Raw genomic sequence first — 14,831 nt, forward strand, 5'->3', positions numbered from 1 at the left:
TAGATATTTTATAAAGCTAATATTTTGAGGATATAACTTTTGTAATTAATCATTGTTCCAGCAGCTGTGTATACTTGACACCTGGTTCACCAATAATTGACAATATCACAAGCTCTTTATAACTTATGAATAAGGAGAAGAGGTAGGGATTTGGATTAATACATATACTGAAAACTGCTTATCACTCCACTCGACTAATGAATTTCCCTGACTCTCTTCTAATAAACCTGACAGAGTCACTCTATATTCTTGAATGCTTAGCTTATCTTTTTGAGGAATTCTTCTCTCAACTGCCAGTAACCTCTGTTGACTCCATCTCCCAAGACTCTGAAGAAATTTCTCATCGAAAGAAGTGAAATCTTTAAGATGGTGCAAACACATAGTAGGTGTACACATATGCACACCCAAACAATATTGTGAATCATCTGAAGTATTCTAACCCCCATTCACTCATTCATTGAATATCATCTTGGAGAGATTGGGATTGTAGGCTCTGGAACTGACCACTGGGATTTTAATCCTGTTTCCACCATTTACCATGCATATAACGTTATACAAGTTACTTGACCTTATTCTGCCTCATTTCTTTATATGCAGAATGGGACTAGTAAATAAAGCACCTCCCTCCTAGGTTGGAAGTGAACATTAAATGAGTTTAGGAATATCCTGGTACATAAATCAGTAATCTAGAATTTTTTTCAATTGATGGTAGAAGGGAAATTCTCTACTCTTGTGTACGTATTGTCATATGTAGCTACTCACCTGCAAGACTTGAAAGGTTTAGCTCACATATACCCTTAATGAAGAAATGAATTAAGCAGCAGAATGGGCAGGGAGGGAAATAAAGAAATAATAAGACTAAGATTGAGAAAGCAGTGAATTTAACATTTAATATTGGAGATGCTGTCCAAGAATTGTGACATTCATTGAATGAACATTTTATGGGGTTGGGGTGGCTCAGTTTCTTTGTAGAATGTACCCTGGCATTTAACATTGGGAATCACTCTTTTCCCTTCCTCTTGAAATGGTCATAAAATGATACATTTTAATAGCAAACGTGGTATACTTAACATACCCTTTCACGTTCATTAATTTTTTTCCTACATAAAAGTCACAACTGTTCACAAAGACATGGAACAATGAAAGAGAGGCCATGGTGAACAAATCCAAAGATGAATGAACTGTTGTCTAACTAAAGAAAGCACTGTGTGGTGAATCGGGCCCCACTGGATGAGAGCAGTCACTCTACCATACTGGCTAGGAAAAAACTATGCAGAAACTATACTAAAACATTCACAGTACTAAACCATACACACACACACACACACACAAACATATGTGAAATAACCATTGGTCTTTATTAAGACAGCATTATTCCAGGTCTAATTACAGTGAAGGAAAGTATCATGATGGAAACAAGAATATTGTAACAATTGTTCCAGATTACACAGGGGGATATTTGGAGAGCTCTGAAAAGGAAATCTGGGTGGAAAAAAGTTGTGTTGGGGTTGGATTATATATAACAGGCACAGCTAGAAATAAAATTAATTTGAGCAATTAGTAAAGTATGTTATATTTTTGGTCAGTAAGAAAAGTTAAGTAGAATCCCTGGAAACCCCAAAAGCTATTTCGTTAAGTCATGTTTCAAATATGAAGCACGCTAAAGCACGCCTTAATTACAGAAATGGATAGAAAGTAGGAAAAAGAATGATTTGACTTTGCTGATAACAATGGCCTCCTTCATGTAACACAAGGTCTGTAGAGCAGTGGCCTCCAAGACTGGGGACACACATGACAGGGGGTGCACAAGACAATCCAATGACTGCAGAAAGTATATTGGGAGTTTCTTTTCTTACTTTTAAAATTATATTTTTCTATGCTTTTGTTGCACATAATAGTACAGTACTTAACACACAGACATCCATGTATAACATATAAAAAACAAAAACATTTATTGAGGTTGTTGCTCAAGATTTATTTTCTTATAGGATTGCATAATGAAAACGGTTTGGAGAATAATAATGTAACAAATAAAATGACACCATTGTATATTATTTGGCTTTTCACTGAGGGTACTGATATAGTCACAATATAGCATGGCTTATAATTTATTAAGTTTTAGAATTGTTATTAGAATCAAATTGTGGTTACCACTGGAGACTGATTGGTGGAGGGGGTGCCATGGGATTAGGTAGAAGACGGTTTCTTTTCATTATAAGTTCTTAGGTACTATATTAGTTTTACCATGGTCATATATTACTTAGGAACTTCGAAGAAAACCGTGTTGTTTACTTTCTTAAACTGAGTTTAAAGTTAGCTTTTGTGCTCTTATGGGGACATCATGTGTTATATTAGTTATTATGTAATTAATGTGGTACATTCATCAAGAAATTAGGCAATAATTCTGATTGGTATTTCCCAACTATTCCATTCATTACAATAATTCAAGATAATTGTTAGAAATATACACTTCCGGGCTTCCCTGGTGGCTCAGTGATTGTGAGTTTGCCTGCCGATGCAGGGGACACGGGTTTGTGCCCCAGTCCGGGAAGATCCCACATGCTGCGTAGTGGCTGGGTCCGTGAGCCATGGCCGCTGAGCCTGCGCTTCCGGAGCCTGTGCTCTGCAACGGGAGAGGCCACAACAGTGAGAGGCCTGTGTACCGCAAAAAAAAAAAAAAAAAAGAAAAGAAATATACACTTCCAAGTCTCCTCTCCTGAAGATGTTTATTTAGGGTGGGGCCCACAATTCTACTTGTTGATAAGTATTGTAGATAATTCTTACGATTAGGAAAACTTGGAAAAATTGCTCCTGAATACACTTAATGATTTTTTTTTTTTTTTGCGGTACGCGGGCCTCTCACTGCTGTGGCCTCTCCCGTTGCGGAGCACACGCTCTGGACGCGCAGGCTCAGTGGCCATGGCTCACGGGCCCAGCCGCTCCGTGGCATGTGGGATCCTCCCGGATCGGGGCACAAACCCGCGTCCCCTGCATCAGCAGGCGGACTCTCAACCAGTGCACCACCAGGGAAGCCCCACTTAATGAATTTTTAATGTCATGAAATTGTTATTTTGACAAATTTTCTGTGGCATACATGGTGCCTATCTAGATTAGTTTGATAGCATATAAAATTTAAAATTAACATAATAATTTTAATTATGCATGTCATATTCAAAGTATGCAATGACTAATATATAAGTAGTAGATATGCTTCATTTTTTGTTTTATTTATATTTTATTCCAAACTCAGCCAATGTAATACTTCTCTCCACCTACACATAAACTTTTTGATGTCTCTCTTCAAATAGTTAGCATTCAAGGAACAAACAACTTATTCTTACTACTGGTTCTCTAACTCTCATCCTTAGTATTAGATCCTGCTCACTTCTTTTACTTTCTTTCACCTTTTAGAGTTCTGCTCACTTGTACCCTCTGATGGGGTCCACCTTCTCCAATCATAAGCCAATAATCAGCACTTGAGCAAGAAAGATATTAAGTGTCAACCCCTCTGCATAAAGCAGTGCTTCTTAATCCTGGCTGCACATTATATTCCCCTGAGGGGCATTTGGCTTTTAACACACTTCAGTCCTAGTCAAGGAGAACTTCTGTGAGTTGGACACGGACATCAGCATTTTTAAAATAAGAATATTCTTCTTATTTACAAGTGAGGAAGCTCAGGTTCAGATAGACCAAGTGGTTTCCCCAAGATTATATGGAAATTAAATGATGCTGTGACTCTAACTTACCTTTTATTCCCTAACCTATATCCTTCCTTCTGTGTCTTTAATACCTGAACCAAACATTATCTGTTGTTTACTTCATCTGTGATTCTAGTAAAATTTTCCCTTTAACTTATCATTATAAACACACACAACACACACATATGAGAGAGTTAAAGATATGCACAACTCTACCCTATTCTAGAATAAAAATATTTTGTAACTATCGCTTGAAGTTATTTATGTTGCTCTACTCTCCCATATCTTTCTTCACTTCTGTTAGAAAATCTCTGGAAGGAACAGTTTACACCTGGTTACTCATTTCCATTAAGTCATTACATGATATTTACCTTCTGAAAGGTTACCAGCACTAAATCTCCTGTTTAGCAAACATGATTTGAGTGCCTAGTATTTGATTGGCACTGGAGATAAACACTGAATTAATATTTCCAGCTGTCTTCCAAGAAGTTTACAGTTAGAAAGACATAGAGAGAGATCAATTGTATTATATATGGTGATAGGCGTTTTAGGAGTAAATGGAGGCATACCCATTCAAGGAAGGTTATCCAGGGAATGTTATGTCTGATTTATCTTGCTTTGCAACTAGGAGTTAGTTGTTGAAGAAGGGTGAAGGGGGTCAGAAAAGGCATAAAACAGAAAGGTAGTATAAACAGAACATATGCAATCAAGTCCTATGCAAAAGAATAAGGGATGACAGACTTAGAGAGCTACAAGTGGTGTTATAGTCCCAGAATTAATGGTATATATCTGGGATTGTACATCTTTAGGGATAGTGAAGAACATGATTGTTTTCATTAGCTGAGAATTTGGAATTCTGGCAACATGAAATTGGCCCCATATCTCTGTTCCCTTATAGGTTAACCTTATAGGTTTCCTTATAGGATAATATTGCACACCTGGCCTGGCACTTAGTACATGCTCACACAATGTTGCCCATAAATATTTTATGTCATTACATAGTAGCAATGGAGTCAGTATTTGAAGATTTGAAGGAAATGTAGGAGAGAAACAGTGAAGCCAGTTAGGAGACTACTGCCGTGGCAAGCAAAACATGATTAATTAAAGCTATTCAGGTAGTAATGAAGATTAATGGGGGATAACAGAAGGCATTTAAATCTACTTTGTATGGGGTTTGTGAATTTTTAGAATGCAAGTTTCAAGAAAAAGTATCTCAAGAATTCATGAATCATTGTAATTAAGAAAAATTAATGAACATTTGAATAGTAGAACAATTTATTACTATAATGTACTTGGACTTTTAAGCAAAAATAAGCATTTATAATTCCCTTAATTTAAGCATAGTTTGCATAATTAAAACTTGACAGTACAATAGTTAATCACTTCATAATCCTTCTCCTCAGCATTGTGAAATCTTTTCCATGCGTTAGAACACTTTTTAAACATAGGAACATTGATACTGTATTCTGCTTCCTACCAGGATCAATTGCACATCCATCATAAACTATTGATGGCTGGAAGAAAATAATTTACAATTATTATTCGGTGCTAAATTTGTATTCCTATATATAGATGTTGACATTACCAGTGACCTTATAATTCCTAATAAAATTACTACTTTGTAATTCACAAACCCACTATACTGGGGTCATTTATTCAACAAGAAATCTGATAACTGATTAAAATGATTGTCTTGTTTACTCCTGTTATTCATGTATTAAGTAAATACTTATACTGAATACTTCCTCATAGTTGCATAGCAATTTGCTTGTTGATATTAAAGCTTTACTCAGGTGTATCCAAGACACTGGCCACTATTACACTGTCTCCAGGGCAGCTAGAAAGAGCCTAGCCTGTCGCCTTCTATTGACTCCTTAACATTAGACTTAGAGAAATCACAGGAGACATTATAGGAGGTGTTGCAATTGAATGTTAGAGAACAACTCCCCTTTAGGGTGAGTTGTATTATTTTTAACATGAACATACTGCTGCTTAGGTACAGTTATAGAGCAGATAAAAATTGGATTTAATCAGGGTTGAAGTTTTTTTCCCTAAGTGAGTTTGAAGGAGGCCAGCAAACATTAAGTGTTTACAAATAGAACAATAATACTGGACAATGGATCCAAGCCAGATAAGAAGCAAAGTAACACCTGAGAGTAGTAATAAATAAAGAGAAAGTAGTAGGGCCATCAGCATGAAGGATTTTGGATAAATAGAGAAATACCTAAATATTTTGGATTAAGTTGGGTAAGGATCAGAGTGGGATATTTGTCAGCTAGATTTTCTAAAGTGTTACAGTTATTGATGATGACAGAGTCCTAAAGGTAACCATGAGAGTGGGTATCTGGAATGGAAGGACAAAGAGTAGGGGCAGAGAAGTTAAAAGAACCGAATCAGCCATGACACTGGTGGATCATTTTCGTGGAGGTTCAATATGCCATGAAATATGCCAGGAAAAGTGCTGGAAATAAACCCAATAAAGTCATTGATGAATTTGAGGATAACAATAACAACAGTTAATGCCTGTTAAAATATGGTGATATACACCTCAAAGAGCAGAAATTTATGAAGGAGAAAAGAGACATATGCTGGAAAAGAAACAAATGAGGGGGCAAGTCACTTCATCTCTGGGTTCTGAAATATTAGGGTGTGTTTGCAAAAATAACATCCAAGGTGTTCTTCAAGGTAAAAAAAAAAAATCAATTCGTTCAAGAAGGTGAAAGGAATACCATGGTGGAAGGAGACTAGCATGCATATATTTTAATACAGTCATAAATGCTATGATGAAGTATAAGTAAGTTTCTACAGATGCGTCTTTAGATGTGATGCGTCATCAGATGTGATGAAGAGGGTGGCAGTGAGGATATCTGAGTCTAGTTCCAAAGTATCAGCAAGGCAAAGAAGGGAAAGCTGGTTCAGTTCGAAAGAAAGCTTGTGAAAAGACTTGGGGTTTGTAACACCATACTTAATGTCAAGACTGTGCAACCTCCTCCCCACTGTTCTCCATCTATGAAATGATACCGGTATTAACCCATGTGAATCCCAGGGTTAATTCTTCTACAAAGTTTCCTCTGACTGGTCTAGCTCACAAAGACCTCACTATTCTCTGAATACCTATGAAGCTTATTGTATGCACTGTGCATGTTGGCAGGAATTAATAAACTGCCATACATTATTCCCTACAATATTTTACTTATATTTTTTCCCAGATGGAATAAGTTCTTGGTGAGTGAAGACCATGTTTTATACTTCTTTAAATTCTTCCAAGTAATCTGCAGGTGAACTCCACAGTTAAGCGTTGCATAAAGGCCTGTTGAATAAATCTCATTTATTAAATTAATTTAAGTGGAAATTGCTTTGGTATTAACTGGAAAATATCTTAATTATCCAAAGTCATTGAGCCAAATATAGTGTCACATAAAAATTAGTTCTGTAATTTGGGAAAACCTTTGTTCTTTACTTTCAGTGTTTTACCTCCAATTTGGAATAAAATATATGCTAAATGAATATTGTAATGGAAGAACCACTATAAAACAGTTTGTCCTATGGTATATATTTGTTCGAACACCTGAGTGGTATAAGGTGTCATTTGCCATACCTCCCCTAGATTATCTGTGTAACCTGATTTAACCTTTTGGCGGGGAAAGACATCAAAAAAGAAATAAAGGGCAATAGAAATTTGAATGCCGCCTTACCAATACGCACAATCAATTTATACTTCCACAGATATATCAACCTTAGAATATTATTTTCCTTATCACTGATATCAAGAATGTCAATTACTTTAAATTGAATGTTAGCTCTTTTCTCCTTCAATTTCCATTTCCATAAATTCTTTCATTTCTCTTTATGGTTTACCATTTACTGTAATTTATTTGCAAGTACTTTTTGTTGTCTGGGCGTTATGAAAAACTGAAAGGGTAACTATTGTAATACCTATGACATGGTGTTTCTCTTTGCCCTTACCTGATGATTTCCAGGCAGCAAGTTTGGCTTTGGGTCATTATTCTATAAGTTTCCATGCCTATAAAAAACATTAAAGATATAATGGAAATATTTGTTTTTATCTTTAATACAAAAATACATATTTTAGCGCTTATATGTATAAGTATAAATGATCCATAGTTTACTTTAATAAATAAGTAGGTAATCAAACACTAAATAATGTTGTATTTAAATGACTTCAATTGGCCCTTCATAGCCTCCCATGTGTAATAAATCATAATCGTTTATGTTCTTAAGTGCAGATTAATAAAAGTTTTATTTTTAATAATAGTTTCAGATAGCATCTCTTATTCTAGAGAGAGATAATGGATCTTGATGCTGTTCTAGGACAAAAATTTATATATTTCATCTTACATTCTTGAAAAAGGTGTATTTGTTCTTATTCCTGTGGCATTTATGCCTCCCCATCATTAAATAAACAAGTTCACTTGAAAATTGTTATAATGTTATACAATTGGCAATAGAATACCGGTAGTAGATCTTAGCGTTCATCTGTAAATCTGATTTTCCTTTCTGCTGTGTCCTCATGCCTGCAATAGTATTAGGTAGTCAACAAATACCATTGAATGAATATACAGCTACTTTAAAAAATACTTGATAAAGAATGTATAGGTGAAATTAAACCTTTTTAAATGCCAGTCAACAATTTATGGCCTAAACTTGAAATTTAATGGAGCATAAAGGACACAAATCTTAAAGCCTAAAATTTCTTTCTTTAAAGCATCAAATTGGCTTTTACCTTGGTACCTGCCTGGGCTCGTTGGTAGTGAGCCTTGGTTGGATCTGCTGATGTTTGTGACAGTGAGGAAAGAATCTTGAGCAGGCAGAAGTACTATAGATAAAGGAACAAAAAACAAAGAGCGAAATTTTGAAAAGAAACTGAGTGCCTACTTTTTAATCAAAATTATCAGGTTACCAAAATCAATTATCTGCTTTGATATTAATCAAACAGCATTGAGCGTCTCAGTTAACACTGCATGCATGCACACACACACAATGTAATCTAAACAAAATTACAGTATTTCTCTTGTATATGAAAGTGAAAATGATGTCCTTAAACCATTTTAATAAACTTTCCATAAGAAAATATAAGCTCCTTAGATGCTAAAGATATTTCAGATTGCTCTGCCATTTCTGCAGTGAGGAAAAAAAAACTATGAATATAGTAGATGGCATTGGAATACTTGGGAAGATGTTTCTATTTTAAAAAGATGCTATGTTGTAGCAATATAATTTGGTCATGCTCCTCTTGGTGGTAGCACATCTACACGTCCCTTTATATGATACAGGAATTCAGATCAGAAATCTGTTATATAGAGGAAAATGGAAGCAGAACACTTTTAAGCCCACTTATTACCTTTCTTAGTTACGGTTTTTAGCTTGAATCATTTGATTGATGGCTTAAGGAAAAGAGCATTATTTTTGGAACCAGAAGATCTTGGTTAATATGTTGTATCCAAATCTAAAACAGTGATGCTATTATATATCTCTCAGCTTTGTTGTGATTATCAGCAAGGATAACATGTAATGCATAAAAGTAATAGGTGCTCAATATATTTTTCCCAATCTCTTCCCTCCATGACTTTCACCATGACCTCTTTAAGGCATTCTTGATAGACTTTATGAGCAATGAACAGATTCAAATAGAAGCAGTGATCCAAATCTTACTCTTTGAAGAGGCACCATGCAATAGCATAGAGACACGTCACAAAGAGAACTACCATTAGAGTTGACACTGCAGGTATCCAGTTATCAGGGCTCCAGTAATATGAAATATTTATTGACAGAAGTAGTAATCTGAGAAATATAATAAATATTAAGTATTACTAGCAGTGTAGTACACAAGAATGAAGAACAATATACACTGAATAGAGCATTTTGCACATTTTACTGTTTTTGTATTATTAAAATATGCTGATACTTACTTGAAAAATGAAAAACACAAACACAGCAAATTGCAAGGCGTAATAAACTAACATCTATTCCTACCACCAAAAAACCAAATGTCTTTCTTTAAAACACATGTCTTTGTTCATAATATTGCCACTGGCTAGAATCCTCTTTCCTGTCCTGGAGAACTCCTGGTGAATCCTCCATCATTGCTTTTACAAGGCTGACTTCTGGGTAGTAATTACTCCGCCTTGTTCATTCATCTACTGTAATATCTAGAATAATTTACTACATTTATTTCCTTTAATCATGACTCTTCTACTGGGAAATAAATTCCTGTTACACGAGGACCATTACTTGCTATATCTATATCGATATGGATTCTACAGAATTCCTGGCACAGAGAAGATATTAATGAATTTTGGCTAAATGACAGATTGAGTGAATCAGCAAGTTATTTACAGGGTAAAGTATTATGTACCTAACAAACTTAAAAAGTAGGTTGTTGCCTTTTCTTGTTCCCTATCATAAAAGCACAAAATATATTTTTTGTCAGATAAATTCCCATGAAATGTTTCCATTTAACAAGTTAGTAATATAAAGTTTGATATCAATTTAAATTTAATTTCCCTGACTAAGCTCATGATATTCCCAGCAGGTGGCAGCATAGGATAGGATAAATTTTATGAACATAGGCATTAGGCGTGCCATTTTGTAAGGCAACACAAGTCAGGGGGCTGATTTCACAGAAATGAAAAAGGGAGAAAACAAGGATCCATCAACAGATATGGTAACAGAGATAGCACTACTTATACATGTCAGGGAGAGGAATCCTGTTTACTTTGTTGAATGTTGGTAGTTGTTGAGATTAGGTATTATATGACTAAACATTCTATTTTATACTACAACAATCTGGGCATGTCTGGACAAAGAAGTATCAAGAAACTACTTGGTTTTAGTAGTGTCAGTTGAAATACTGTGGCCAGTTTTCCCAATAAATAATATACTGTATTTCCAAGTGATAAACAGACCAAAAAGATAAGTTGGCTATGTCTTAATTACCTACCTCTATTTTCAGCTCATTAAGATAATATATTCCTACCAAACACATTTGGGAAGAATACCACTAATATAAAAAAGAGATCCAAAGCGTAAACCTATTAAGTTAGCTAGTTTGCTTTCTTATTCTTTCTTTCTCCATCCTTCCCACCCTCCCTCTCTCTCTCTTTCCCTTTCTTTCTTTCTTGCTTGCTTGCTTACTTTCTTTCTCTTTCTCTCTTTCTCCCTTTCTCCCTTTCTCCCTTCCTTCCTTCCTCCCCTCCCTCCTTCCTTCCTTCCATCCTTCCTTCTTTCCTTCCTTCCTTCCTTTCTTTCTTTCTCTCTCTCGCTCAAAAATATTTATTGAGCACTTACTATAGCCCAATTAGTGTGCATCAGAATTGCCATACAAAGGAAATAGAAAACCTTAAACCTGAAAAGGGTAGGACTAGCATTTATTTAATAGCCACTCTATGCCGTGATTGATGGCCTTTTAGCTATATTATTTCAGTTTCCCCTAATGCCAATCCTGAAGGAAAGGTGTTTGCAGTTTCCAATTTACAAACGAAAATTGAGGCCCTTGAAGGTTTTGTATGGTACCTAAAGTTCCACAGTAACTAAGTGGCAGAACTGGTGTTCTTGTCTAGATTTGCATGTCTCTAAAGACCATGTTCTTTCTAGTAGACAGTGCTACCTCCCAAGAAAATGAGAACATTGTGAGAGTTTTGAGAAAAAATTTGATTCCTGTATCATATAAAAGTAATTACAGGTTTTTTCTCCCCCAGGAAAATTCAGCAGGATAGATCCAATTAAAGATATTTGAAAATTCTTAGAGGTTAGATGGAAGAATCATCTTTACTTCTTGTACTTAGTTTGCGTGACTAACAAGGGTGGATTTCCCAATTTCTTTATTCTGTTTTTTTTTCCCCTCCCTCTCTCATGCATACACATCAAAGATGAAGCTTTTATAAAAAAATAAAGTGGCATTTAAAAAAATTTAAAGTATAAGATAAGCTGGGTTATTACTCCTTTTCAGGGATTATGTAAAAGTGACAAAATCTTTTTATAGGGATTAAATATAATATTAATTGATTGTATTTATATAACATGTTTACTATGAGATCTTTCATGTCTCTTGTTTCTTGATCCTTGCCACATCCTTTATACAATACATATAGCTATTCTAATCCCTTTAGTAATCCTTTTACACACAGTAAATATTTAAATATGTATTATGTGAAGACTTGGCTCTCTCAATTATATATTCTGTTAATTGGTGATTATGTTATATATATTCTGTTATTGGTGATTCAAAACAAACAAACAAAAAAAAAGGAGTTTGGGACTTAGCTAGGCTTCCATAGCTTACTACATTATCACGTTCTGTTTTAATTTTTTTTTAACTTTTTGGAGTCTCCAGCACTAATAATCATGAGAACAAGGACATTCACTCCTGCTTTACTTTTTTTGTTTTTTGTTTTTTTTTGCGGTACGTGGACCTCGCACTGCTGTGGCTTCTCCCATTGCGGAGCACAGGCTCCGGACGCACAGACTCAGTGGCCATGGCTCACAGGCCCAGCCGCTCCGCGACACGTGGGGTCTTCCCTAACTGGGGCACGAACCCGTGTCCCCTGCATCGGCAGGCGGACTCTCAACCACTGCGCCACCGGGGAAGCCCCAGCTTTACTTTTGCGATAGCAACTTAACTGGTCTTGCTGTCCCTATCTTCTCCTCTTTCCCATTCTGTCCTTTACTCTACTGGTATAGTTTTAAACCTGAAACTATTCATTTGCACTTCTTAGAAATCTAAATTGGCTTTGTGTTGTCTATAAAACAAAGTCCAAAATCCATAGCATTGTCTCTAGACCTATATCAATCTACTTAACATCTACCTTTCTGAGCTTACTTCTGGCCAACCCTCCTCACATATTCTAGCCATACTTGGTACTTCTCCTTTCAGGAGCAGGCTCTATACTCTCACAACCTGTATTCCTCAATTTCTACCAATTCTAAATATCTTGCTTTTCGTTCTGCCCATAAAGGCCTATATAAATTTCAGATATTTCTCCTTGGAACTCTGCATATTTTCCAAGCCAGAATTTGTGGCATTGTGTGTACTACCATACATTTGTTTACTGTTCCTTTTAAGCACTTGTCATAATGACTTGTTATTTGATTAACTGGAAATAAATCTAAATGCTTACTGTGACTTATAAGTCTTTCCATGATATGACCTCTGCCAGTCTCTTCACTGCATTTCATGCTTTTCTCTAACTCATCACACTGGTCAGAAGATTGCTCAAATCTCAACCATTTCTCTATTTTTCTGCCAGTCTTCCACTTACTAGGTCTTGGATTTGGGGGAAAGTTATTTAAACTCCAGAAATCTCAGTTTTCTCCTTTGTAATATGGACAGAAGTAGCTGAAACTTTAAATTTGATTAAATCATATAACGTTTTTTATTTAACCATGTGAAAATATTACATGTAGATAGACATACATTTCTATAAATTTATAAAAATAAATTTAATGACTAGGTAGGAAGTTTTCTTAATATATTAATGGTACTATTTTCTCATAAGCAAAATTATTAAAATTTGATTTAATTGGGGTATCCTAAAATTTCTGGAAATCATTTTAGATCATGTATAGAGTATTGTACAAAGTATTCTCTTTTTATATTTACATTTTAAATATAGGTTGAAACTTTTTTTTATTGCATATGGGCTTCCTTAAGCAGAAACTATGAAGATAGTCTTATAGTTGAACAGTTACTCCTCTCTGTCACAAACATGAGGAGTGAAGAAAAACATAATTAAGGATTGACAGGACACTGGACTATGTATGTCATCAGACATTTATCTCACCATTAGGTATATCACCAGTGAAAACAAAAGAATTCCCCATCTGTTATTTGGTCATATACTAAGCTTCTTACAGCTGTGTGCAGTTAATTTGGTTTGATTCATAACCTTAATAACTTAACTTGTTATATATTACAGAAAAGACAATAAAAATATTCTTCCCTGTCATGAAGTCTTTCATCAGTGGGTATTAGAGTCACAGCAGATGTGCAAGGCTGTAACCTAGTAAAGTACAATTTATATATTTCTGCTGACTTTAAAATTATTTCACTTAACTCTCATGGAAGAAGAGTTTTTAAAATTTTGCCATTAAGAAATTCTGATTCAAGTTTATACAATAGTCGCTTCTCATGCTGTGCCTCAATACTTCAAGTCAAATATAGACCAGAATTCAAAAGAAAGTAAGTAATTTTTAGTGGTAAAACACTGATAATTTAAGGAGAAATGCTGTTTTTTCCCATTTACCAAAAAATTACAATAAAAATTAATAACTACTATCAAATATTTTTTTTGAAATATTAGTATTATAAAGAAAAACATGAAAATTTTTCTTTTTCCTTAGTGGGAACTGCAAATGAGAAGTACAGAGGAGGAAAACTGATTTTCCCTCTACCCTTCTAGGTTCTTAGCTGAGACACCCCTGTAATGAAAGATAGGTTAACAGAAAAACAAACAGAAGTTTAATAACATGTATACCTCCTGTATACATGGGAGATCCCCAGGAAGACTGAGTAACACTCTGAAATGGCCCAAGCCACCACCTTAAATATTATCTTCAGCTAAAGACAAAAGAAGATGTTGGGGGTGGGAAAGCCAGTTATGGGAAGCTCTCCAGAAAGGCACAGTAAACAAGGGTAAGGTTGTTATGCAGTTAGGTCCTTGCCTTCTCCATTGACAAGTTTCTAGATATATGGTCATCCTCCTCTTCTCGGTACAGAGAGGGAGACAAATGGAGATTTCTCTCATAGATGTGAAAGTCTCTTACAAAAGTATTCTGTTCTGTTTTCAGAGCTTTCCCTGTGTCTGCTATTTCTTAAAAATAATCAGGCTAAAATAATTCTTATGCTAAAGAGGCTTATTTTGGGGTGGCATATTCTAATCCCCTTCAAGAGATTTGATAGCCATATCTCCCATCACTTAGGACTAATGTTTTCAAATATCTTTTAGTGTGTTTTCAGCCAATTAATAAATATTTATAAAATAAGTAATACAATGCTACTACTTATTAATCAATCAGTGACAATTATCAACCACTACTACTGTGTCATTATTCCTTCATATTAGAAAAAGACAAAGAACAAGAGAAATTTAGTTCAGGGATGGGAGACATTGGGTG

The 14,831-nt window shown here is 35.1% G+C and overlaps 1 protein-coding gene across 1 annotated transcript in view; it reads right to left on the reverse strand.

Moving 5' to 3' along the window:
- Positions 1 to 9,367: 9,367 nt before the first annotated feature.
- Positions 9,368 to 14,831, reverse strand: part of LOC309966250 (cadherin-related family member 3-like) — a gene marked incomplete at both ends in the record, with an annotated part of 103,953 nt that continues 98,489 nt past the window's right edge. The window contains 2 exon segments of the mRNA XM_082846225.1: positions 9,368 to 9,479; positions 9,481 to 9,500. Coding sequence (XP_082702351.1) covers positions 9,368 to 9,479; positions 9,481 to 9,500 — 132 coding nt within the window.

Source organism: Leucopleurus acutus (assembly GCF_964270905.1).
Source record: "Leucopleurus acutus genome assembly, chromosome: 9".
Lineage (NCBI taxonomy): Eukaryota > Metazoa > Chordata > Mammalia > Artiodactyla > Delphinidae > Leucopleurus > Leucopleurus acutus.